Source organism: Styela clava, chromosome 13, assembly GCF_964204865.1.
Source record: "Styela clava chromosome 13, kaStyClav1.hap1.2, whole genome shotgun sequence".
Classification (NCBI taxonomy): Eukaryota; Metazoa; Chordata; class Ascidiacea; order Stolidobranchia; family Styelidae; genus Styela; species Styela clava.
Window position 1 is genome coordinate 7,951,040 of NC_135262.1, and position 24,061 is coordinate 7,975,100.

General features: G+C 37.2%; 1 protein-coding gene, 1 long non-coding RNA gene and 1 pseudogene across 2 annotated transcripts; all 3 read right to left on the bottom strand.

The window, feature by feature from the left end:
- Positions 1 to 3,847: 3,847 nt before the first annotated feature.
- On the bottom strand, positions 3,848 to 5,645 carry LOC120333368 ((3R)-3-hydroxyacyl-CoA dehydrogenase pseudogene; annotated as a pseudogene).
- A 6,526-nt stretch (positions 5,646 to 12,171) lies between these two features.
- LOC120333373 (uncharacterized) lies at positions 12,172 to 13,877 on the bottom strand. Its single transcript, XR_005568224.2, has 2 exons — positions 13,615 to 13,877; positions 12,172 to 12,336 (listed from the first exon to the last, which is right to left on the bottom strand). It is a non-coding gene; the product is annotated as an uncharacterized LOC120333373 (long non-coding RNA).
- Positions 13,878 to 16,705: 2,828 nt separating this feature from the next.
- Positions 16,706 to 18,098, bottom strand: LOC120333122 (general transcription factor II-I repeat domain-containing protein 2A-like). Its single transcript, XM_039400472.2, has one exon. The coding sequence runs from the start codon at positions 18,071 to 18,073 to the stop codon at positions 17,639 to 17,641; it is 435 nt and encodes a 144-aa protein (XP_039256406.2). The 5' UTR covers positions 18,074 to 18,098; the 3' UTR covers positions 16,706 to 17,638.
- Between the last annotated feature and the right edge of the window lie 5,963 nt (positions 18,099 to 24,061).

Sequence of the window (24,061 nt, forward strand, 5' to 3'; positions counted from 1 at the left end):
AAATTAATAAAAAATCATCTCAGGAGCACGATGTCGCAGAAAAGGCTCTCTGGACTGGCGCTGCTGAGTATTGAATCTGAACGCTCCACCCGACTTGATGTGAGGAAGATGGTGGATAAGTTTGCTAATGTGAAAGCGCGAATATTAGGTTACCAATTCAGTGTTAACTCTAAGCGAATTATGAGTGCGAAAGTGCTTCGCAGTCGAAAAAAAAAGTGCGAAAGTGCTTTTGCCGATTTTAACAAGTTAGGTGCTCTAGCCTTTCATATAACCCATTTAAAACGGCATAGATACTCGAAAAAGCGCTCCTCCGGTTAATATTATGAATTAAAGAGAAGCCTTTCCGTTAACCGAGTTCCCTTTAAGCGAATTCATGTTTAATTAAAACAAGCGAATTCATCGGCAACGAAAAGACACTTGCCGCGAACAAAACTTTCATGCAATGTATCACGGTGTCAGTTGCTTACTCGCGTGAACAGCAAAGGCTTTCACATTTGTTACTCCTTCCATCTAACAGACAACGATTGATACACGTAGGCTGGAAACCATATTAGTTACAGGGTGGATCATTTGTACAAATCCTGTGCAAAATAATCCCCCCCCCCCCAAATATAAATAGCAATCAACTAATTAGGGTTAGGTGCGCTGGTAATTCAACTTTTCGATTTATCCCTAAACCTAATCTGATAATTAATAATTTGTGATTTTGAACCACTTTGAAAGTCGCCACCTGCTGTTTTAAAAGATAGGTTAACCTACGTTCCCTCCGAAATATTACACAGGATATTCCCCTGTTTTAGGAGATAGGTTGACCTACTTTCCTGTTAAACTTTTGTTTGTAAAGTTTAGAAACCAACAAACAGAAAATAACTTATCCTAAAACACAATTAAAATTCAGTCGGCAAGAAATTCGTCGCCAAGACGATGCCATACAAAACAAAAAAGATTTGGTCGCGAGAGTTACGTTAGATGACTGCAAAACGACGTTGTTTTTTAAGCAGAATGTAAAACAATCAAATTAAAAAACGGGAGTTACGACACCTTTAACACATCGTGTGTATTAAACTTCCCTGGTAAGTACTATTATTATTGTACTTATACACCTGTTGGAGTATTTCGGACAATTTCGGCTTTAAAATTAATGAAAACCCGACATATAATAAAGACGCAAAAGTAAAATGAACATTTATTGAAAAAGTTATTATTTAAGAAAGACAACATGATCGTACAATTCCGCCCAAACCTCGATGTTCGCAAGTGAGATGATAAATAAATATTTCCCTGTATTCGATCAATCAACTTTAGCGTATCGTTGTTCTGCCAACAAACAGCCGGGTGCAAAATATTTCCGTCCTGTGATATGCTCACAAATATTCTCGATATTAATATCATACCCTCGCGTATGTACTTTCTATTAGCTCTTTAGTGATCCCTTCCATCCATGGCCAAGTCATGTTTCGAATATGTGAACATTTTATTCGACCATACATGGCCGGCGGGATGTTAAAATTGTAAACAAGAGAGAGGTAAAATCAATCGCGAATTTCGTTATAACGGCTCGTTTACGAATTGTTGCGCCTGTTATCGTCGAAAATGATTACATTTGTTGTATTTTGAGGCAAGCAGTAATAATTAGGGCATGACATCATCAAAATCGTCAAGTGAGATCTTGAAATTGCAAATTCCGTAAATAAAATTGTGAATTACTCGGTAACGAATTCAGCTTCAATGACCGTCAGGGTATTGTTTTGTTGAAAATTATAATTAATGTGAGAGCGCCAAAAACATACAGTCCATACCGATGCGACTGCAATTTATATGGCCGCACTTGGTGTGGCGCGTTTATTAATAGTGTTAAATAAATTAAACGAATATCAATTATAACCAAGCCTGTCAGCGTGTTTATTTTCTGTGGGCAAGAATCGTAAAATACCATCTTGGGACAAATTCACTTCTATTATAAAATCTAAATTTTCAGTTATTATCGTTATACAAATAACGTGTGGCAACTTTTTAATTTATCGGCGACCAAAAAACCGCCCCACACTCGTCCAAACGTGTGTCAAGCTTGACCGACAGGAACAGATTCATCGACGACTTTAATTAGGGAAAATATGTATTTTGTTGGGAATGCAAAATAAATGTAACAAAACGCATTTTTTTGTGATATAACTTTGTATTTTTTAACTTTAACTTTTTTGTTTTATCTATCGTCTAACTAACGTCTGGTACACATTTTCGGGGAGAACTCTAGCCCGCGAAACGTCATTTAATTTAAAATAGTGAATGTTCCACGCATTTCAAAACGGAAAATCACCAGTAAGTCGACAGGGATTCAACCCTCCGGATTCAGTATTCTATATCCCTCCGTGTCAGAAATTTCTGAAGATTGGAACAAAGAACCCGTCAAACCGCCGCGGAAGAAGGGGAGTATTTTTTTCACTAATAATTAGGGCGTGACATTATCAATATCGTCAAGAAACTGGTGAATTTTCAAATTCCATAAATAAAATTGTGAATTGCTCGGTAACATTTTAGCTATAATTATCGCCGGGGTATTGTTTTGTTGAAAACATGTTGAAACTTGAGGGAATTAGTTACAATTAGCGCCTGACCTCTATTAGGCACTCGAGCACTCGAAAAAAAAAGCACTCGAGTCCAATCTTTTTAGCATTAAGTCGCATACGTAAAATATCCTGTAAAAGAAGTGCTGTTCATTAACGTCATCTCGTATTATGACCACGCAGAAATGCCTTTATTGCCGAATTATTCAATCACTATTTTAAATCAACATTCAGGATTGGCACAATTTCAGATTTGCGAAGTTTATCACCATAGAAAAACATGAGAAAGTTAATTATCGTCTTAATAAATATCAGCATCACGGTATCGACAATATTATTACCATTCGCATAAAATTGGGACCGTAAATTTACAAATCTTGATAGGTAATATTAAAGCCAACGCAAATGTTAATTTGAGTCCTCAATGTCTTCAACAGCTGTTGCCGATGTGAACAAACGGGTAAACCCGAAATATAAAACTTCGATGTCTGCCAACCCGCAAGAATTCATATTTGTAAAAAAGAGAGGGCGGGAATATAGATTAACAAAACCTGGATATCGCCGCCAAAACGATTGGTGATAAGAACAATTAGCGATTACAACGGAGTTAACCAGTAAAAAGGCTTTGTCGCCGATTTTTTAATGTTTTAATGTTTCCACCGACGTTCCAAAATATTTGTTATTCGGTACTCGTTAAAAATATTCAATTCAATAAAATATTAAATTTTGCCCACCCGTACTCGCATATCAATGAGAAATAGTTGTGTAAATATCGCAAAATGCCACGTGCTTTCAATATTGTGATTACAATAAAATGGCACTTGATGGTATTTTGTGATTTTGCAAATCTGTGACATGCTGCTAAAAGTTTCGTCTGATTTGAAAATCGTGCACTTTGGTTACAATACACCCAAAGTGACAATAACACTTTTATAGTCATTTTGAATTCAACGATATTATTGATAGTCACATGACCACTTTCGTCCAAATAAAGGCACTGCGTAGTATTCCAACATCTGGTTTCAAAGACGCGGAGCGTTTTTGCGGGAGAAGCGGAATCGGTGTGCTCGGGCACGAGAGTCTTGCTACGCCACTGGTTTACATATTCACCTTCGCCGGATCAATTTCAATAAAGCTACATTTCATTACATGAAATGGATATAATTGACTTGTATAACAAAGCATAATATGATGTGTATGCATCAAGTACTGACATACCTTAGGTAACTCCAACAATGGGGAGCATAGGTCATCCATTTACTAACTACATCCTATCATATATGATAACACCTTGCTTATAATATAATTATTCGTACTTGACATTAATCAATTCATTCAAAAATGTTCACCGACCTAAATTCCTTTCAATAACAAAAACATGAAATATATCAGTTTCCATCATTTTGGAAAAGCTTAAAATGAATAAATGAGATTGGAAGGGTGGGAATTCAAAATTTTCTAAAGATCAATTTCCATTTTTATTTTGATTATACGACTTTCTTGATTCTATTTTTTATACATTTTCTAATTCATGTTTGATACGAATTAAAACTAATTTCCTTAGCAGCGGTTTCCCCCAGTAACTTCGATGCACGCGCCGTTGACGTATGAACTTTCATCTGATGCTAGAAATAAACAAACATTCGCTACTTCCTCAGGTTTACCGAGTCTTTGCATTGGATTTTGCTTGATAGCATTCTCAGTTCTGTCAACGCCACCAAGCATAGGGGTGTCAATCATATCTGGCAATACGGCATTGAATCGAACTTTTTGTTTTTGGAACTCTAATGCCATGGTCTTCGTCAAACCTATAACTCCAAATTTGGAGGCTGAGTATGGCGATGATACCACGCTTGCTCGAATACCTGCAAGGCTTGACAGATTCACCACGATACCTCTAGTTTCCTCTTCCACACCTGAGTTTTCCAGTGAAGCCACAAACTTTTGAGACATAAGATACGTGCCTCTCAAATTCACTTTGATGACTTCATCAAATTCTTTAATAGTAGTTCCTTTCAATATTCCAGCACAATTAACAAGAATAGTTATTTGTTTGTCGAGATTGTGTTGGGCGGTTTTGAAAGCTTGTTCTACTTGTTCAGGAGAAGATACATCAGCTTTGACTGCACAATGTTTATTATTTTGATCGCTTTGCAGTAGTTTTATAGTTTCTTTTATCCCGTCTTCATCTATGTCAAGAACAGCAACACTGGCTCCTTCTTTTGCAAAAACTTGACAAACTGCTCGTCCGATTCCTCTGCCACCACCTGTCACGAGAGCTGCTTTCCCAGCCAGTCGTCCCGATGACATTTTATTGTATCTAGTTATTTCACCACACTTGCTTTTGAGAAGATATTGTTACTGGAATCAGCGTATTCAATTGTATTGCTCAATAGTTCTAGTTATTTTTATGACAAGTGTCCAAATTAAAGTCATAAATGGCTTTATGACTCACAAGTCAACTCAGTGCCGACTCTTGTGATGGATGTATGGCAATAGAATAAAACAAGCTAAACCAGTGTCTCGTTACTTACCGAAAAGGGAAAAAATATCGAAAGGAAACGCAGTCTATAGATAGACATTTGGCCTATTCTAACCCCTTTCCAACATAAATAGACAGACAATGGGGTAGACATAAAATATATATTTTATAATCTTTGTTAGGACCAGCACAGAGGTTATTAAGCTTAGACTACTTTTCGTTTCGCTCATTTCTATACTTACCACAGCCATCAAAATAATCATTGTCTTTGCATGCGACTTAACCTTGACTTTCAAACTAAAATTTACAAACTTTGTGAAAGAGTTAGGATCAATATTGACGAATATACTATGTCAGATCTATCAGCATGTCAGTAGCAGCAAAACCACAAGCCTACTATACTAGCAATCTGCTGCACTCTGCTTTTTTGTCGACCTCTAAACAAATTGATGCGTCGTGTTGTGCCAATCCAATTATGTTTATGGAAATCATCCAACTAAATAAGACCAATTCGTATTTACTGACCTATTCTAACTCTTTCCATATAGCACAATGTTATGCAGTAACAGGCCAAAGGCAAGATGTAATTCGATACTAATTCGTTTGTAAACGCAGTCTCATCGCATCGCAAATATTGATTGTTTGATCTGTCACAAACTGTTGGCGCCTGAGGGATATGCACCACTGAACTATAAATATATGGAACGATCTTCTCTCTCGTTTTGCGTTGTCTCAGCGCGGGATCATTTATTCGCCGCCATTTTGGCATTTATGCTTCCAAACTTTCTTCGTGCTGCATCTTGTTTTGGCTTGTTTTCGTCTATTTTAGTACCTAGTGATCGGCATATAGATGCAAAAACGTTATAAAGGGAAGGGCTGTCGAAGTGATTGCGAAGGAGATGTTGATGGCGAAAATGAATATATCAAAGGTCTTTTATTACGTAAGAAAAATTGTCTAGCAGTACCGTATGTTTAACAATATCAGTATTTATGGGCCTGTCAGTGTGGTGTTGGACAGTTTTCGACCTTGGCTGTTCAGATTTAAGTATTAAGTTTTCCATAATCAATATTCATATTCAAAATATAGATCGAAGGCTATTTAAACTACAGGCAAGAGATTATTAGCAGATTGCATAGCATGTAAGCTCATTCATTTCAAATATATCTTTGTGGTCAACGACGTGTGAAGTAATGAGGGTTTGACATAATATTTCGTGATGACTGGATGCTGGATCAACTCGACAATTCATATTTTTTCTTCCATATGGAACATCATTGACTTTCACTGTATATTTTCTGTGTGGTAGTTATTCAATGATTATTCTTGTCTTTTTTCACTTTGATATCATTCAAAGAGTCTGTTGTGTGGGCCGAATTTTCTGACGAGAACATGTTTAGAAAGTATAACCTCTTCTTCATATTTTTAAGCAGCTTTTGGGGAACTATTTCAAAACTAGTCTAGCAAACTAATCGCTTTAGGAAATTTTTTGAGCAATCATACCGCATAAGTAGAACATAAGTTTATGCCAGTGTTTTCCAACCCGAGTCCGCGGTCTCAAATGAGTCCGCAGAGCATTTGAATGAGTCCACAACGAGCAAGAATTTAACTGCGGGCCGCGAACGTTTTTGCGAAACTTAACTATCAGCCAAGTTACGATTTACGTTAGAATTGACATAAAAAATATAAAGCAAAGCAAAATATAAAGCAAGCAATTCATATAACATTAATCGAGTTAATAATTACTGGTTACTGAGTAGGGATGGACATATGTTCGAATATTCAACTATTAGAATAGAAATTTACTTTTCGAAAATATGGTCACTTGCGCGTCGCTCAATCAAACGATGGGACTCACTTGCGGATTTCCGACGAAAACACGAGTGAGTCTGCACACGTGTCGATAGATGGTGTTTTTCGTGAGTTCAAACATCCAGGAATAATTTTTTTTTTGGTAGGTGTCAATTGTGGCAACCCAAATTTTCTCAATTGAAAAGCGGCAATACAAAATACTAAAAAAACGGGGAACACCATAAGTTTTTTCGCTTAGGATTATTTGCTTTACTACCTCCACATTGGTTAGTACAGTACCCGCCGTAGGTACGAACAGCTCAGATTTGTCGAATTAACAAAAATAAAAACAAAATATAATGGGGCAATTTGCCACGCATTTTTATGTCCACGGATTGTCATGATATTTTCTGAGAGTAGTGCTTTTATTTCGTCCAGACAAACCGCAGATTAAAAAGATCACATAAAATTAATAATAAAGCCAGGCGATGAATATGTATTTTTGATTTACTAATATACGTTAAATATATTCTTAATAAGTACTAAATCAAGTACTTTCTGGAAATTTATAGCAGATAGTAGGATTTTTCTAACGGCGATAACAAATTCGCAAGATCGTAAAATAATATGTATCAAAACTAAATATAATCGGGCAATATATTCTCACATTATTATGTTCGCAGATTGCCGTGGCATTTTGAAGAAGTAATGCTTTCATCTTGTCGTAACCCGTCGTCTCAACCGCGAGTTACCATGAACACAATTAAAATAAAATAGAAAGACATTTTAAATTCTCGTCGTTGTCATGGATTGAAAATTGTGCGACAGAAAAGGCCATTATACACTGAAACAGTCGACTCTTAACGAACGCGTGATTGCAGCGAATTTCCGATTTTGAAATTTGTTAAATTTCTGTTGTGTTTGGTTTTATTGCTTCTTCACACAGAGTACGGTTGCAATGAACGCACCTTGAGTCCGCAAAGGTTTTTGCCGTTGAGAAAATAGTCCGCGACCAAAAAAGGTTGAGAAACGCTGGTTTATGCTATTGACACCGTTATTCCAGTGTTGCCAACTTGGATTATTTTAATCTAGATTTAGATTATTTTTGTGTGATTTAGATGTAAGAAATACCCATTTAGATGTTGGATTATTTTCTGGATTATTTCAGCGTCCATTTAGATTATTTTTTACAAATGTTATTTTGCATTGTTTTCTAGTGGCAAAGAAGTTCACCAGTACCTAACATTTGTAGATATAGATTAAAATACAGAAAAGTTTTCCAATCGAAGTTAGGGTAATAGTGCTCAAAACAACAGCGGAGGTTCGCCAAAATATTGGCAATTATTATTAGGCTATTCTATCCAATTAAAGAGTCCAGCTGCACACTAACACAAACGTATTCCTGTAACGTTGAAACTGCTTGTCTAAGGAAGTCTGACTCTGGTCGGACGAAACGTTACAGAAATACATTTGCGTTAGTGTGCAGCTGGACTCTTTAATTGGATAGAATAGTCATGTTTATTCCAGCTACAGTATACGCATACGGATCCACTAGCATAAAGGCATAGAGAAAAGATAGGAAGTTAGTCTCGCGCAACCAAACTCAAATTTATTTTTATTATTAGGCTATTGCTCTAAAAGTAGCGTGAACTGAACGCTGTTGTTATGCTAAAATCTGAAGTCAGGAAATACTGTCAGACTGTTGTTCACTAATTCTACTCCTATACTGCTATAAGAATGTTTAAAGAAACAAGTGCAGAAGTGGCAAACGATATGACCAGAAATTTTAAAAATAGTGGCTAAAGGATGACTTGCTGAAAGAGTGGTTAGCGCCCATGGCTGCTTATGAATCTAAGTCATTCTGCCAGTTCTATAAATACGGAGTCAAAGCAAAATATCAATATTTGAAGCAGCATACTGAGAACCAGAAACATTTTAAAGCTTGTCCATTCATTACCAGGACTCTTGATTCATCTATGACTCTTAAAAACTCCGAAACAGCAGAGCTGGAAGCGTCTATTTCCACATTTTTATGTTGTCACTCAGCTATTTCTAACTGCAGAATTGTGGCCATTTAGTTGATTTATGTAAAAGAAATTTCCCTACAAACAAAACAATGTCCGAAATGAAAATGCACCGAACTAAATACAGAAATGTACCCTTATCATACTGTCATGGGAAATACGGTACTCAGTGTGAGCTTTTAAAACAGACCTAAGATATGGTCTCTATATTGTCAGAGCCACCAAGTTTTTACGTAATAAGGTTTCTAAAGTCAGTAAAATAGTTGGTTAACCCGTTGACTTATATATTTTATAAACGATGCGATAAACAAGTTTCAAATCGTATTTTCGAATATTAGAGCGTATGATACGTTTCTGATCAGGTAAGTGTTTACTTCTCCCTATTACTAATTCTAACCGGAGATTTCGCCCGAGTTTCAAAAAAAGACCTATAAGCTGAAACTATGACGCTAAAAATGATAACTACGAAATATTGTGTACTTAGCGATTCATAAATAGAAAATGATTCCGAATTGAAAGTTACTAAAATTACAAATGTTGTCAAGAATAAAAGCAAATTGTGTAGTGCAACATAGCAATATTTCACTGTTTACAGCAGGGGTTCCCAAGCCGCGGTCCAATTAAGGCTCGCGAGACGATTTAAAATGGCCCGTCGAACATTAGTGAAACTATATCGTGAATAAATACTAATACGTTTAACAAATTAAATGTGTTCATCTTTTTGCGTCGTAGTCCTAGATGCCGCCAATTGTTACGTCATTTCAAGCACGTGTATATTCGTAAAAATTCAATTATACCGGTATCCTGTGTATACGTACCGGTATTAGGGTTACGTACGGCAGTATTTTAGTTATCAGCTCTATATTGAGAAAGCTTAAAGATGTCACAGAAACGAAAACTAAACACTAAAAACAGACGTTTTTTGGATGAATAGCAGCGTTCTTATTTCTTTATTGGAAAGAATCAAACTTCAGCGATTTGTCCTCCTTGCCAAAAACTATTCCAGTTCTGAAGGAATACAACATCAAGCGCCATTATGAGACGGAGCATACTTCAAATTATGATCAGTTGACGCGCGTATTTAAAGATTCAAGTCATTGCTAAATTCATACAAAAATCAAATGAACATGTTTAAATAAATGTCAAATGGTAGTGAATCCAAGTTATTGGCCAGTTATATTAAAGCCTACAACATCGCTAAAAAGAATCGTCCGTTTGTTGAAGGAGAATTTTTACGCGAATGCAAGTAGATGTCATTTCAAACAAAATGTAGCAGAACAAACCATGATTCGCTATCTGGGGTCATCTCGTACAGCCTCTGCATGTGTCAGTGAATAATATTGGTAGTTCAGCTGCCTAAGCCATACTCACCAGAGATAACAGTGTTATAAAAACTTCAACTCCAAACTTAATTAAATATCAGACCTTGGGTGTCGCTGCTTAATAATCAGTTCCCCGCGACTTCGCTTCCCAGTGAAAATGTGTGTAAATTTTACGTTTTTCATAATTTCGTTTGTTATTTTTACTGGATTGAAAAAATAAACTTGACTATGATATGAGTAGCCATTTATACGGAGTCGTATTCCAGATGTGCAAGTAACTTCATTAGTCGCAATCAGTTGCAAATCCTTGTTGAAAGTCGTGCTCGTTATTCCTCGGGTATTCTATCATCTAACTATTATACTCTATGATTTTATTACATAACAAACTGCGATACTGCGTGTATCTAGAATCAATCTTGCGGCCTATTTTGGTGCTTTTTTTCAAAATTTTCTCAGTGCGCTCAAGCGCGCCCTGAACCCCGGCCGTTACGTCGCGCTCTTTTGGTCACTCCCCTTTACTGGCCCGCGAGTATCCTCGCCTTGAAGTTTTGGCCCGCGGCCAAATAGGTTTGGGAACCCCTGGTTTACAGCATTGGCCAACACATGAGAGCTTACGGGGCCAAATACAAGGATTTTGCTTCATTTTGTTTAATTTTGATCAAGATCGTACAACATTTCCTATAATGCATTTTTTTTCTTGATTGCCATAATGCTACTTCAATACCTTTAGAATACATATTCTAGAACAGGGATGGCGAACCACTGACCCGCGGGTCACAAAGTGACCCACCGCGTTTTATTCGTGACCCGCCAAGGCACGAATAAAATAAAAATGCTAACATATCGATTATGAAAATTAATAAAACTGGCCTTAAATTAATCTAACAATAACTAAGCTTGGGCAGTCAGGGCCGCGATCGCTCATATTCAAATTGCTAATTTCTAAACCGGTATGATAATTTTCAAATCCCTCAATGTTGGACGTATGTCTGCACCGCTGTGTACCGTTATTCAGCTATTGGCTCTGACATCGTTTATGACATAACAATTGATCTGTTCATTTCTCGTAACGTCTTGTCTCTTCCGGAAGTGCATCTGCAGACTGTTTTAGGGGTTTTACGAGAACTAGATGCTACTTTGCATTTTAGTTTTTTATTTAGTTTCCCGGCTACAATGCCATTGAAAAAACAAAAGCTTTCAGACTTGAAATAAAAACCTAGCGAACTGAAATAACAATGGGCCAGTGTAAAAGTGCCTCAACGGGGTTTAAAGCTGACCGAACGCGTTGGAACCGTAAGATAATTTGCCGCATCAGCCTAGACGCATTTAGTAACCTGTATGCGTGTTTTCGTACTCTAATTTCATAAAATCGAGTGCCATGAAAATCCCTGATACACCAACTAGGCTTATAAGGTTTCAGAAGTTTCTTATAGTTACAAACATTGAATAAATATCTGTGACCCACTCTCTTCTGTTCCGCGATAAAAATATCATTTGTGACCCATTTATTGAAAAAGGTTCGCCATCCCTGTTCTAGAATATGCTCAAATTTTTCTATTTTTGGCATCTTAGTTTTGACTTTCAAGACAATTTGTGATTGAGTTTTTTTCTTGCTTTGTATAGGTTTTCCAATATGTTCAATATTTATAAGTTCGAAGATAATAAGTTTATCTAACTGTTTTTAGTTCAGAAATGCTGAAATTTGTACCAACTGTTGTTGCTTATTTGCTCTTCGCGGGCGATAGCACTGCTGGTCAAAAGTGAGTATTGTCGGATCAGACCTGTTGTTAGCATGTTCTGCTCTAGTCGGGTTACAAAGTTCTCAATAATTAGGCCTGATTACATGTCCATCGCAACCAGTCCAGTGAACCGGTTCGATTCGGAAATGTCAAAGTAGTCTCGGAGACCACTTAGCGCCCCCGATTACATGTCCAAACTAACAAGATCAGAACAGTTTTAGATCTGCCGGACTAAAGCAAATGAGTCGTGGTTTGCAAACACTGCATATAATTTATTTTCAATAAATCCATAAATTCAATACAAATGTTAATTAATTAAAGTATCAAAATTATATGCACGTTCTTGATTGAAGTTCTGTGAAGTTATTTGCAGAATATGATGAGGTGTTGCTTTCCCATTGAAATTTGCCCATAATCTAAGAACAAAACGTCAAATTAATTAAAGGCATAAAAGGTAGACGAGTTAGATCATTTTGGCCGTCCATTCAGCGTTCAACGGCACCTTATGTCACACGATACATTAACAAAATAATACGGTAGGCCTACAGTTACCACCAGTAGTCTACTGGGAACCAAATTTAAACATATACAGTTTATCAATCGAACACTTTGTGTGAAGTGGGCTCATCATATGTCAATAGAAGCACTTTCATTATTTAATATCGCCCTACTACTGCAACGTTACCGACACTGAAGCATTGAATTTGTACCGGTATGTACAGTTAGGGTACCGTTGCCAGCTAGGATGAGGTATGGTGAAATTTCATAACATTTCTCAATGCAAACTGAAGTTTATCAACATATGTCGTATTGCGCTCAGCTCCTACCAATGATCTTTAGACATTAAAACTTAATTCTCTATTTCAAAACAACAACCCAGCATGCCGCACCGGGATCCCACCAGTACAATTCAATTCAAATTCGTTTATTACTCCAGACCGCTGTGGTCCATATAAAAACAACACAACAAATAAACATAAGCAAAACAAAAATAACGCAATATATACATAAAATACCTGATATGACAATCAGATTCACAGTAAGTCTCAAAAAGAGTTATAATATAGCAATTTAAGAGACCAGAAGTGAAGTATAGAATCTAAGATAGCCCGTAACAAACAGTATCTGGGAATCAAATAATGATTGTAATATAAAATGTTATTGGAGTTCCTGCATCTCGTCATGAACAACCACAGATTTTTTCTATGGAGTGCTTCGAAAGAGGGAATGTTCCCAGATACCATTTTGTGACAGACACTCTCAGATCTAGAGACACAGTGAATTACGCGATAAGCATTATTATATGAAATTTTAACTTTTTTTATATTTATAAATATTGAAAAACAACTAGCGCTGGCAGTTATAAATGCTACAACAATACGTCTCAAATAAAAGATTTTTCACAGTAGTGGAACAATTGACGAAATTTTTCAAAATTATATGGGCTATAAAATAAATTGATTTATACTGACGTTTCAAGCCAAGGTCATCTCTAAGATCACTGGATAGAAAAACACCAAGATATTTAGTGGACGAAACATAAGTCAATACAGAATTACAAAGTTTGATATCAGGCAAGGTACCGGTATTTCAAATTTGGGTTCAACAGCGACGCAATAGATGCGGAAGTAGTTTAAATTAAACTTGCACTATCTAGCTAAATTTTTATTTGTTGAAAAACGCTACTCACTTACCAGAGATGAAAAGGAAAACAACTTTCATACCCCTTCGATCAACGTACGTAACTGCGATTTCTCGAGGAGCAGGATGAAGCAACTGAGCAAGACCAGTGCAGATAACTTTGAGACCTCCTCGATAAGGTGGTCTGATGTTGTTGACCGATAGCACGGATTTGAATCGCAGGCGAACCACTGAAGCGTGAAATAGTTCCCATATGTGGTCTGCTGGACCGGTCCCAGTGGACATGTAAGCAGGCCTTATAATCAGAATGTGATGGTTAACAACTCACCACACGCCCAATTTACAGCAGAAAAAGTCAAACAGCATAATGTGTACAAAAGAAGGTTTATAGTACAAGAACTGTGGTGGTGGTCAATAATTTTTCTTCCCCTTGCTCGTACACGCAAAGCCTGAACGATAATAATTGATAAGAAAAACTTCAGAAAGTCATTTCAACAAAGCAAATATTATCCATGCTAATAACATCGAATTCATCCTTTGTTATAAAATGAATACTTTTCACTATGTAATATATATAAAACACTGTAATGAAACGTTATGCCAATAACACAATTGTGCGTCTAAAAACGGTAAACATCAATATAACTAATTTATATGTAAATTACATTTTCATTCTCTATTTCCATTTTAACAAAAAGTTTCGTTCGCTTCAATCCCTCAATACGACCTCTACAAAGGATGGACACAATGCAGATCTAATACCTCCCAGGCTAGATCTATTCATGCAAGCAGGATTGCAATTGAACGTCGAACTATTTCCATGAAAATCGAGGTCTTGTGGCATTGAACATGAATTTCTCTTGGGTTACTCATTTACCTTCCAACGGATTCTGACAATCTTGAACAAAGTTCCTCATGATCGCAATTCACCGATATTTCGTCTAAAACCGAGAAAAAATCACCTGAACGTGTAATAAACGCCGCATTGGGGTTAACAAAATTCCATGCTTATTAATGTCGAATATCCGAAACAAAGTTGATCAATGCAAAATATATTAGTTACCGAAGTAAAAAATTAGAGTTGTCAAAGATAGAAACAGTAGGTTTGGGAGATATCTCTGAAGATAATGACATTTTCACAGATGTTGTCATAGCACCGATTTGACTTGAATCTTTGTCAATGCGATCTGTCGCATTTTCTACACAAGCGTAAGTCTTTAGCGAAAAAAGTTATTACTCAAAATTATTTATCATAAGGTTCAATTATTTTTTACATTATACATATATGTGCGTTGCGCCAGATTGAAAAAAATATTTATTTACAACTACACCTCGTCTGATATATATAATTCCTGGCGAAGGAGAAAAGTTATATTTTTCTATTTCTTTCCCCAAGGGCTCTATCGTATCCTTATGAGACTTTTCAGAATTTCGACAACATGTGTTCGTTTTTTTTCAGGTATTTGACAATGTATTTCATCTTTTTTGATATCGCTACCGATTTCGTTAGATGAAACATTCCCTGCCTCGCTCTTTGTAACTGAAAAGACTCCACGGTCACGAACTTTAATATTTTCAACTGCGCTTTCCCATTGAGGTTTTTCTAAACTCTCTGACTGCGGACCATGCAGATTTTAGAATTTTTCCTGTAAAGAGAAAAAATTGAATGGCTTTCAATAAAAAAACTGCAAAAAAATATACCTCAAATAAGTAATACACTACTATAAATAGCAAGTTACATGCGTACCCAAATTGCTTGGGTGTTAATTATTCCTTTAATTAATAAATTCGGTTTCGGCACAGAATTTAAACTGCATAAAGTCGATTTGAACATACCTCTATTGAGAACTGTTGTTGTGGTTAGTTTTGTTGAAGGCAGCCAATCCTCGTTGATTCAGCTAACCTTCCTTAGCTATTGACTGCTCTGTCTGGCTCCGAAGCATTAAAGCGATCTATGAGGGCCTGAACTGTCCAGATCGAATAATCATTTGGACAAAAATCCAGTTTTATTTTTTTCGTGGGGTCAACAATGGAATTATTCGAAAACCATTGGACGTTGGATAAGGCGACGTATTCACAGTGACAAATTGTCACATGAGGATTTGTTGCTCATCGTTTGGGTGGGGTACTGGTAAAATAGTAGACTAATCTTGTGTGCTAGTATAAATAATAGCTGCAAAAAAATAATATTTGAATCTTCTGCTAATGTTGGTATCAACGAAGTTTATACTTTTGAGCCCAGTCTACAGTTTTATTTTACTTCTATTAACTATTTAGTTGAGGTAAATACCAGCACTCCTTGCACCTTTCGAATTTGATCTTCCAGATAAAGTTAGGACTGAGAAATGAGGAAGCTTCTCGTAGCAACAGCCGTTGTCAAGAATCTTCTGTGGATCTGTATCGTCACAATGTCGATGTCGTGATGTATTGAATGGAGACATTTTTGTTGTATCCGAAAAAAAAACTATTACTAGCTTTCGCTCTATTATTAGGCTCAAAGTAACCATATTGATCCATTTGCTGAACTGTTGTGTTTATTGGACACGAAGTGGCTGAATGGATCGTGTTGCTTGATGAAATCCACCAGGTTTGGGTACATATCGACCAAGGTGGTATAACATGATGATTTACGTCGAGTTCTCATGAATTTGTATACAACTGCAGAATTTAAGTAAAAGTTTGTATTTCATATAACTCGAATGGCTAAACCAGGCCTGCACAACTCGATGCAGTACAAGGGCCATAACAGCACAGAAAATCTTGTCGCGGGCCGCATGCTATCGCTGTTGTAACTACTACTGTTCCGGTGTAACGTCTTATGGTCGTGGAATAAGTAAAAAAACGTTACCTCTTAACCAGCATACTAAAAACATCTAATTGTTGTTTCTAGTATTTTTTGGCAGGAAAAACTGATTAATTGCCGTGTTTCATGAATCTTTTATTAGGGCTTGTAACCGCTTTCGATTATTCTTTTAGAAATAGTAACTTTCTCAAGGCAGGGACAAATCATCGGAAGTTATCAAAATGTAAGATACATTGCAAACATTGACAATAAATCAACAATAAACACAAAATATCACAAAATAAAGATTAATGTGAAATGTTACACCTCTTGTTTGCAACAAGCTCAGCATAATCCGGCACGATGCTGGAACAAGATATTTTTAATATATCTTCCAGATGTCCATCAGTAATAGAGGAACGTTGTTTGTTTTTGTTGAAGTTCATAACTGAGAACGTTTGTTCACATATATAAGCGCTCCCAAATAAGCTGGAAATTTGCTTTGCCAAAGTAAGTAAATTTTTGAAGCTTTCTTTGTTCAAGCACTTGTAAAAGTCTTGCAACCTGCTTTCTGCATGTTTACTTTTGTATGCAGATGAAGCCTGCAAATCGATAAGTTACATTTGTAAACGTGGAGGTGCTTCTGCTGGATCGATTGAAAAAGGGTTTTCAATAATTTTTAGATGTAGTTCTTCTCCACTGGAAAGACTGAGTCTGTTGTTAAATTCTTCATTGAGGAGTTCGATGTGTTCAGCGTATTTGATTCCTGCTGCTAATTGTCTCTCTGGCGAAATATGCTGTGAGCAGATAGGAAAATGTATCAACATTCCTTTTAAAAATTGACTTTTGAAAAGTCTTAACTTTGCTTTGAAACTGATTACCGCAGCAAGAAAATCGAAGATCAGTTTTCTTTTTCCTTGAAGCTTGATATCCAGGTCGTTTAAATGTGAAGTAATGTCGCCAAGAAAAAATAAATCTTCATTCCAAGAAGAGTCGTTCAACTCGGAAAATACTTTGTACTCTGTTTTCAAAAATGTTGTTATCTCAGTTTTCAGAGAAATGAACCGTTTTAGCACATTTGCGCGACCTAGCCATCTTACGTCGGTATGATACACTACGTCGCCATATTCTGCATCAACTTCTTCCAGAAATAATTTAAATAAGCGGTGTTTTAGTTTTCTAGTTCGGAGATAGTTAACAATCGAAACAACGACCGACATCACATGATCAAATTCTAAAACCTTGCTGCATAAAACTTGCTGATGTATAATACAGTGGTGAGTGATAACCGTTCTTCAAATGTGAGCCTGTAGCAGAGCGGTGGCTCCATTTCTTTTTCCGCACATAGCTGGAGCACCGTCTGTGCACAATCCAACCAATTTTTTAAAATCACTGGATAGCTTTTTGGTAACACAATCTATAATAGCGCTGCAGATGTCTTTTCCAGTAGTACGACCTTGCATAGACTGCATACCAGCAAGCTCCTCAAATGCGTCAAAGTTATCGTCAATACCTCTTACAAACACTAAAAGCTGTGCTGTATCAGTAGCATCTGTACTTTCATCAATAGCCGAAGAATAATAAAAAAATTCCATTGCTTTGTGGCCCAACTGTTGAGTTATATTCTTCGAAATATCTTCAATTCTTCGTTGTACGGTCGTGCGTGAAAGGCTCACGTTTTGAAACTTTTTAATCTCACTAGGGCAGATTAAAGAAACTGCACTTAACATGCATTTCTTAATGAAGTCTCTCTCAGTAAAATTTCCCTCGAAATTTCGAAGCTAACTCTGGTAGCAGTAGTACCAGTGGCGGCGCGGCAATAGGGCCAACCGGGGCAATGCCCCGGTTCTTTTTTCGGTATAATAAAAAATATTCGAAAAATACCTCAATATCGGTTGCACAGACTGTCTACACTAGCCATATTCTCCCGACATGGTTCATTTTTCGCTCGCAAAGCCTTCGCCGAACGTCGACGGGGCGACGCCGATTTTGCCCCGGTTGCTCATTGTATATCGTATTCTCTCTTTTATCTTCCACTCGCCGCGTTTGTCTCGTTTGTTTTCTGTTTCTTTTACTAAATCATCGGGGCTAGCCCCGAAATTATGACGACACAATGCCGACGTTTCTTACAACAACGTGTTGACATATTCACGCATTCCTTCTCGTTCGTTGGTTGCTTGAAGAGTTGATAGTTTCCTCGCCTTCGTTTTTGTCGCTTGTTTCGCTATTTGAATCAGTTAGAGACCTTTAGTCCATTTGCTTTCGATTTTCCACATTCCTTTTGAGCTCCTCACTTCTTTCCGGCTTCGCATTTCTTAGCCTTAGACCTCATAATGAATAAGGTTGATGCACTACTTCGCACTCCGTTGTCGCAGCTGCAGCTAGAACAAAAATTAGAGGTACAACGTCTTGGGCCTTATCAACCAAAAAATTCTTCACTGGAACAATCCCATGACGGAGGAAAACGTCGGCGTACATTCTGCGCAGAAACTTGGTATAAAAAACACGAATGGTTGTGTTACAGCGAGGACAAAAATGCACTTTTTTGTTTTTATTGCTTACTTTTTGCTAACGCCCGTGACTCACGTTGGTGTAAATTTGGTTTTAGATATCTTAAACATCTTTCCGAGCGTGCCAGGGATCATCAATCTTCTATGGAGCATCTGGACAATGCAGTAAAATACCGAACATTCGGAAATGTTAATATTGCAACACAGTTGGATGAAGGACGCGCGGTTTCTATTCGTCGGCACAACCAAAACGTCGAAAAAAACCGCCATGTTCTCGGTCGATTGATAGATGTTTTGAAGTTCATTGGTTGTCACGAGCTGTTCCTCCGTGGGCACGATGAACGGGCTGGCTCTTCTAATAGAGGGGTATTTTTGGATATGGTGGAATACACCGCATCCCTAGATACAGTATTGAGAGATCATCTTGGTGCCGCAACTGTTTCGAAAGGGACATCTAAGGATATCCAAAATGATATGCTCGACTCAATGTATAAAATTTATTTACAACATTTGGCTCTGGAAATTGAGAATTGACAGTTCTTTTCGATTCAGTCTGACGAGACAACTGACATCACGTGCGTTTCCCAACTGGCTGTGATTTTTCGGTTTGTGAAAGATGGTAAACCTACCGAGAGATTTCACAGCTTTGTACCAATCGTTGATCGCACGGCTTGCGGGATATCGGCTGTACTGAAAGAAGTGTTACAGCCTTACAACGCGAAGTCAAAATTGATAGCTCAAACTTATGACGGCGCGGCAGTCATGGGTGGGTCGAAACATGGTGTTCAAGTTTATATAAAAGAAGATTTTCCTCATGCGCATTTTTTACATTGTTATGCACACCAATTTAACCTCGTTATTAAAAATATGTGTCTTGTCCGTATATTTTTTGCAAATGTTTCGGGGTTTTCTTCATTTTTTTCCGTTTCGCCGAAGCGCTCTGACCTCCTTCGCCAGATATGTAGCCGCTTGTGCACCAACACGTTGGAACTTCCAATCACGCATGGTGCAGGGCGTGTCCGAAATTAGGTGAGCTCATTGAGTGTTTCAATGGCATTCAGAACTCTCCGGTTTGGGACGAACGCTCTGTGAGGGAGGCGGCAGGTCTAAAGCGTCTGCTAGAAGATGGTGAGTTTTCATTTTTTCTCCACAATATTCTATCACATGGATGTATTATACGGCGCATTGCAGTCAAGGCTAATGGATGGAGCGTCTGTGCAGTCGTGTATTTCAGACTTCTGCGATGCTGTATCTCGTATCCGGGAAACAATAAAATACGACGACACATGGAGTGCTTCTTTACGCCGCGGGCAAACAACGCAGCGTTTGATTTTGTCTGCAAAGGAATTCTGGTGAATCAAATAGGCGATCGTCTGCGCACTGAACACCTTGCCGCGTTCTCTTTGATGAACCCCAAAAAATGTTCAAAATTTGCACGTCAATTTCCCATCCAATTGTCGGCTACTGTCTCCAATTTTACCCCATGATAAACGTGGGTAAATTGGAAAATGAATTGCGATGTATATACACCAATCAAACTTTTTTGAACATCACATCAACTTGCGCGCTCTATGGGTTCCTCATAGATAACACTCTAGTAACTATCTTTGCGGCGTATGCAAAATTTCTGGACATCATTTTGACGACGCCTATTTCTTCCGCCGACGCAGAGCGAACATTCAGCACGCTGAAGCGTATTAAAACGTATCTCAGAAACACAATGAAGCAAGATAGATTAAATTCCTTGGCTGTTTTATTCATTCGCATAGACGTTATTTCTGGGATGCATGACTTTAATCAGCGCGTTATTGAGCATTTTGCTTCCAAGAAACCGCGGCGTGTTGCATATATGTTCAAGCAGTAGAAGTCTAGCAGCATATATATCTATGAGTGAGCGACGCATGTCCTTATCTTTGCATTATATTTCCTTTCTTCATAGTAACGTTTTAAACCTTATTTTAGGTTTTGTCTGCTTTTCCGAAGTTTCTGTTAATATGTCATTGTATTTATCTGGGTAAATATTGCCTTTTCGTTTTGAAAGAGGTTTCAAAATAAACTATGTCTATATTTATTAATCCCTTGACTTGGGCGGGTTTTAAAGACACTTTCTTATCGTTAAAAATTGTCGCTTTTGCCGATTGGTTGTTACCGATGGAATGGTTTTTATACTCATAAAATGATGGGAGAACTTACAGCGCTCATCCTGTCCCCGTAGATGGGGGTGACTTGGTCCCGCAGTAGCTTGCCCCGGTTGTCAAAATGACCACGCGCCGCCACTGAGTAGTACTATCATTGCTTGAAAGTTTTAAAAAAATTTGTTCAGAGCGAAGATTGGTACGTAAACTTTCTGCTTTAAGTCGCTTTTCATTTGCATTTAGTTCAGCGAGGTTCGGGTGATTGGTTTCAAAATGGCGTCTAAGATTATATTCTTTTGAAACTGAAACCACGCTTCGGCAAGCTAAACAAAGTGTTTTTGAGTTTACTGCTGTAAATAAGTATTTATTTGTCCATTCTGAGTTAAACACTCTGCCCTCAGTTTCTATCTTTCTTTTCTTGTTTTCAGTCATTGCAACACTGCGGCATGCTACACAACAAACTAACTGCTGTCAAATAACCTGAAAGCGAAAATGCTCGGCAAACCACCAATTAATTGTTCATCACAATGGACTAATCGAGAGTCTTTGGTCAAACCCGCACGCACCGTAGATTTTCGTTTTACGTACATACACACAATTGTATCAGACACTCGCATCACAATACAAATACACAAACATATATTGCTAAAAACAAATTTCTCAAAACCATTTCGAGGGCCGCAATAAAAGGCTTCGCGGGCCGTATGTTGTGCAGGCCTGGGCTAAACTCTCTTCGACAACAAACATCAGACTAACAACGACGACATAGCATCCAAATGACCACTATAATTATATGGCGAATGCTAATTAGTAGTTGCTTTTAATGGATTTTATAAAAAGGTCTCTATTCATAACTTTACAACGTTAAATATTGTGACGAAACAAACTCACAGAAAGTTCTTGGCAACTACGGTTGCTACGAGAACCACTGTGAAGTGTGAATCCAACGGAATTTCAACGAAAAATTATTTCGCAGTTTCCAACCAGTTCCCACGCGGAAAATAACCTTTGTTAAATAATATTTCTTACGAAGAAATGGATTCTAGTCGGAAAAAAATAAATTTAAAATGATTTAAAGTCTAATTCGATATAAATATGAGTCTGAAAAATGCCGACAACGTTTGACAATGATTTCATTTACACGTACAAGTCGAGTGTCTAACACCACAGTATGATCAGCGGAACGAAACTTAAAAAAAAAAATGGGCCTTCAAAATCGACGAAAAATCAGATTTTGCCATATTTGGTGATAACTCAATGCTTCGAGGCGAAATTTGAAACTCCACATGCCTACGACGTTTGACAATAATTTCTTCTACATGTACAAGTCAAGTGTCTACCTCAGGCCTGGGAAAGTAGCGGCCCGCGGACGCATCCGGTCCGTGGCAATGTTTCCTCCGGCCCGCGAGCAGAGTTCTAGATTCAGACATTTTTTTTAATTACATATAAAATACACTTTAACCGTGAACTTCATTATTGTAATGAAAATCAGTGTTTTAGTGCTTTGTTTTATAGACCATGGCACCATCTTGCTATCGCAGTCAACTATACTCTGTGGAAATTATCAGCGCCTGTTTTTGCACATGTTCACTGAACACCAGAATAATCTAAGCGTAAATTTTGCAGGAAACAAGAACAGAAATGTTGACACACAATTAAGGGTATTTAAGGAAAATTGGACAGCCTAGTATTTATTCACTGAAGTTGATGAAATAGCTGTTTGTTTGGTTTGCCCAGAGAAGGTGGGCGTTCTTAAGGTTTTCAATTTGAGAAGACATTTTGAGACAAAGCATGCAAAGAAATACAAAAATTTCAGTGATAACGGAATGACACAGCCAGCGGAGCGTATGGCAACAAAGCTACAGAAGCAGCAAAGTTTTTTCCCAACCTAGCTATCCTGGCGGATCGGTAAAATTATATAAAATGTTTTCGTGGACCGGCAAAAAATTGAAATGTGTGGGACAGAAAAAAATAACATATATTTGCGTAATATATTGCAATGTCGGGCACTCATTATGCTTCTAGATGAAAATAGGCACACTTAAAAACATTCCACATGAAGAAAACTATCAAATAACGTGCCGGCCATAAATTGAAATGGGTGGAACATGAAATAATAACATTTATTTTCGTAATAAAATGCAGTGCTGGGCGCCCATTATGCGTAAGAAAGACATATAGAAAACATCTCACATGAAAAACATTTACATGCCAAACCAAACATGAGCTTAAATGGATATATAGTTTTCGTTTACGATTTTCTTTTTTATTGGCTTGATGGGCTTGGGTGTAAATCGAATGCATTTATTCTCCGGCTCGAAAATTCATAACTTTTTTCTTGGATTCCAGCAACGGACAATAAATACTGGTGCAAAAAAAAATGGATTTGGAGTAGGTCTATCACAAAAATTGCAGCAAACTGTTTAGCATTCAAAATCCGGAAACAAATTGAATTGGGTAAGTTGTACGATTGTATAACATCAAGATTTTTTAGAGCAAAACCTTTGAACTGTTAGCAAGGCATTATGCTTGATCTAACCTAAGAAATGGTTCTTTATTTCTAGTCTCCGATGCCTGGCATCAAAAGATATTCATGTTCAATGCCACAAGACCTCGATTTTCATAGAAATAGTTCGATGTTCAATTGCAATCCTGCTTGCATGAATAGATCTCGCTTGGGATGTATTAGATCCGCATCCTGTCCATCCTTTGTAGAAGTCGTACCTTTTCAGATGAAAAACATGGCAAATGAAACATATGATACTGTTTGTAAAATGAGTCGATTTGAGCGAACGAAACTTTTCGTTAAAATGGAAATACAGACCAAAAATGTAAGTTACATATTAATTACCGGTAGCACAATTGTGTTATTGTCATAACGTTTCATTACAGTATTTTATATATATAACATAGTGAAAAGTATTCATTTTATAACAAAGGATAAATTTGATGTTATTAATATGGATAATATTTGCTTTGTTGAAAAGACTTTCTGAAGATTATTTTACCAATTATTACCGTGCAGGCTTTGCGAAAAATTATTGAAACAAATTCAGGAAAAAGCATCAAGAAA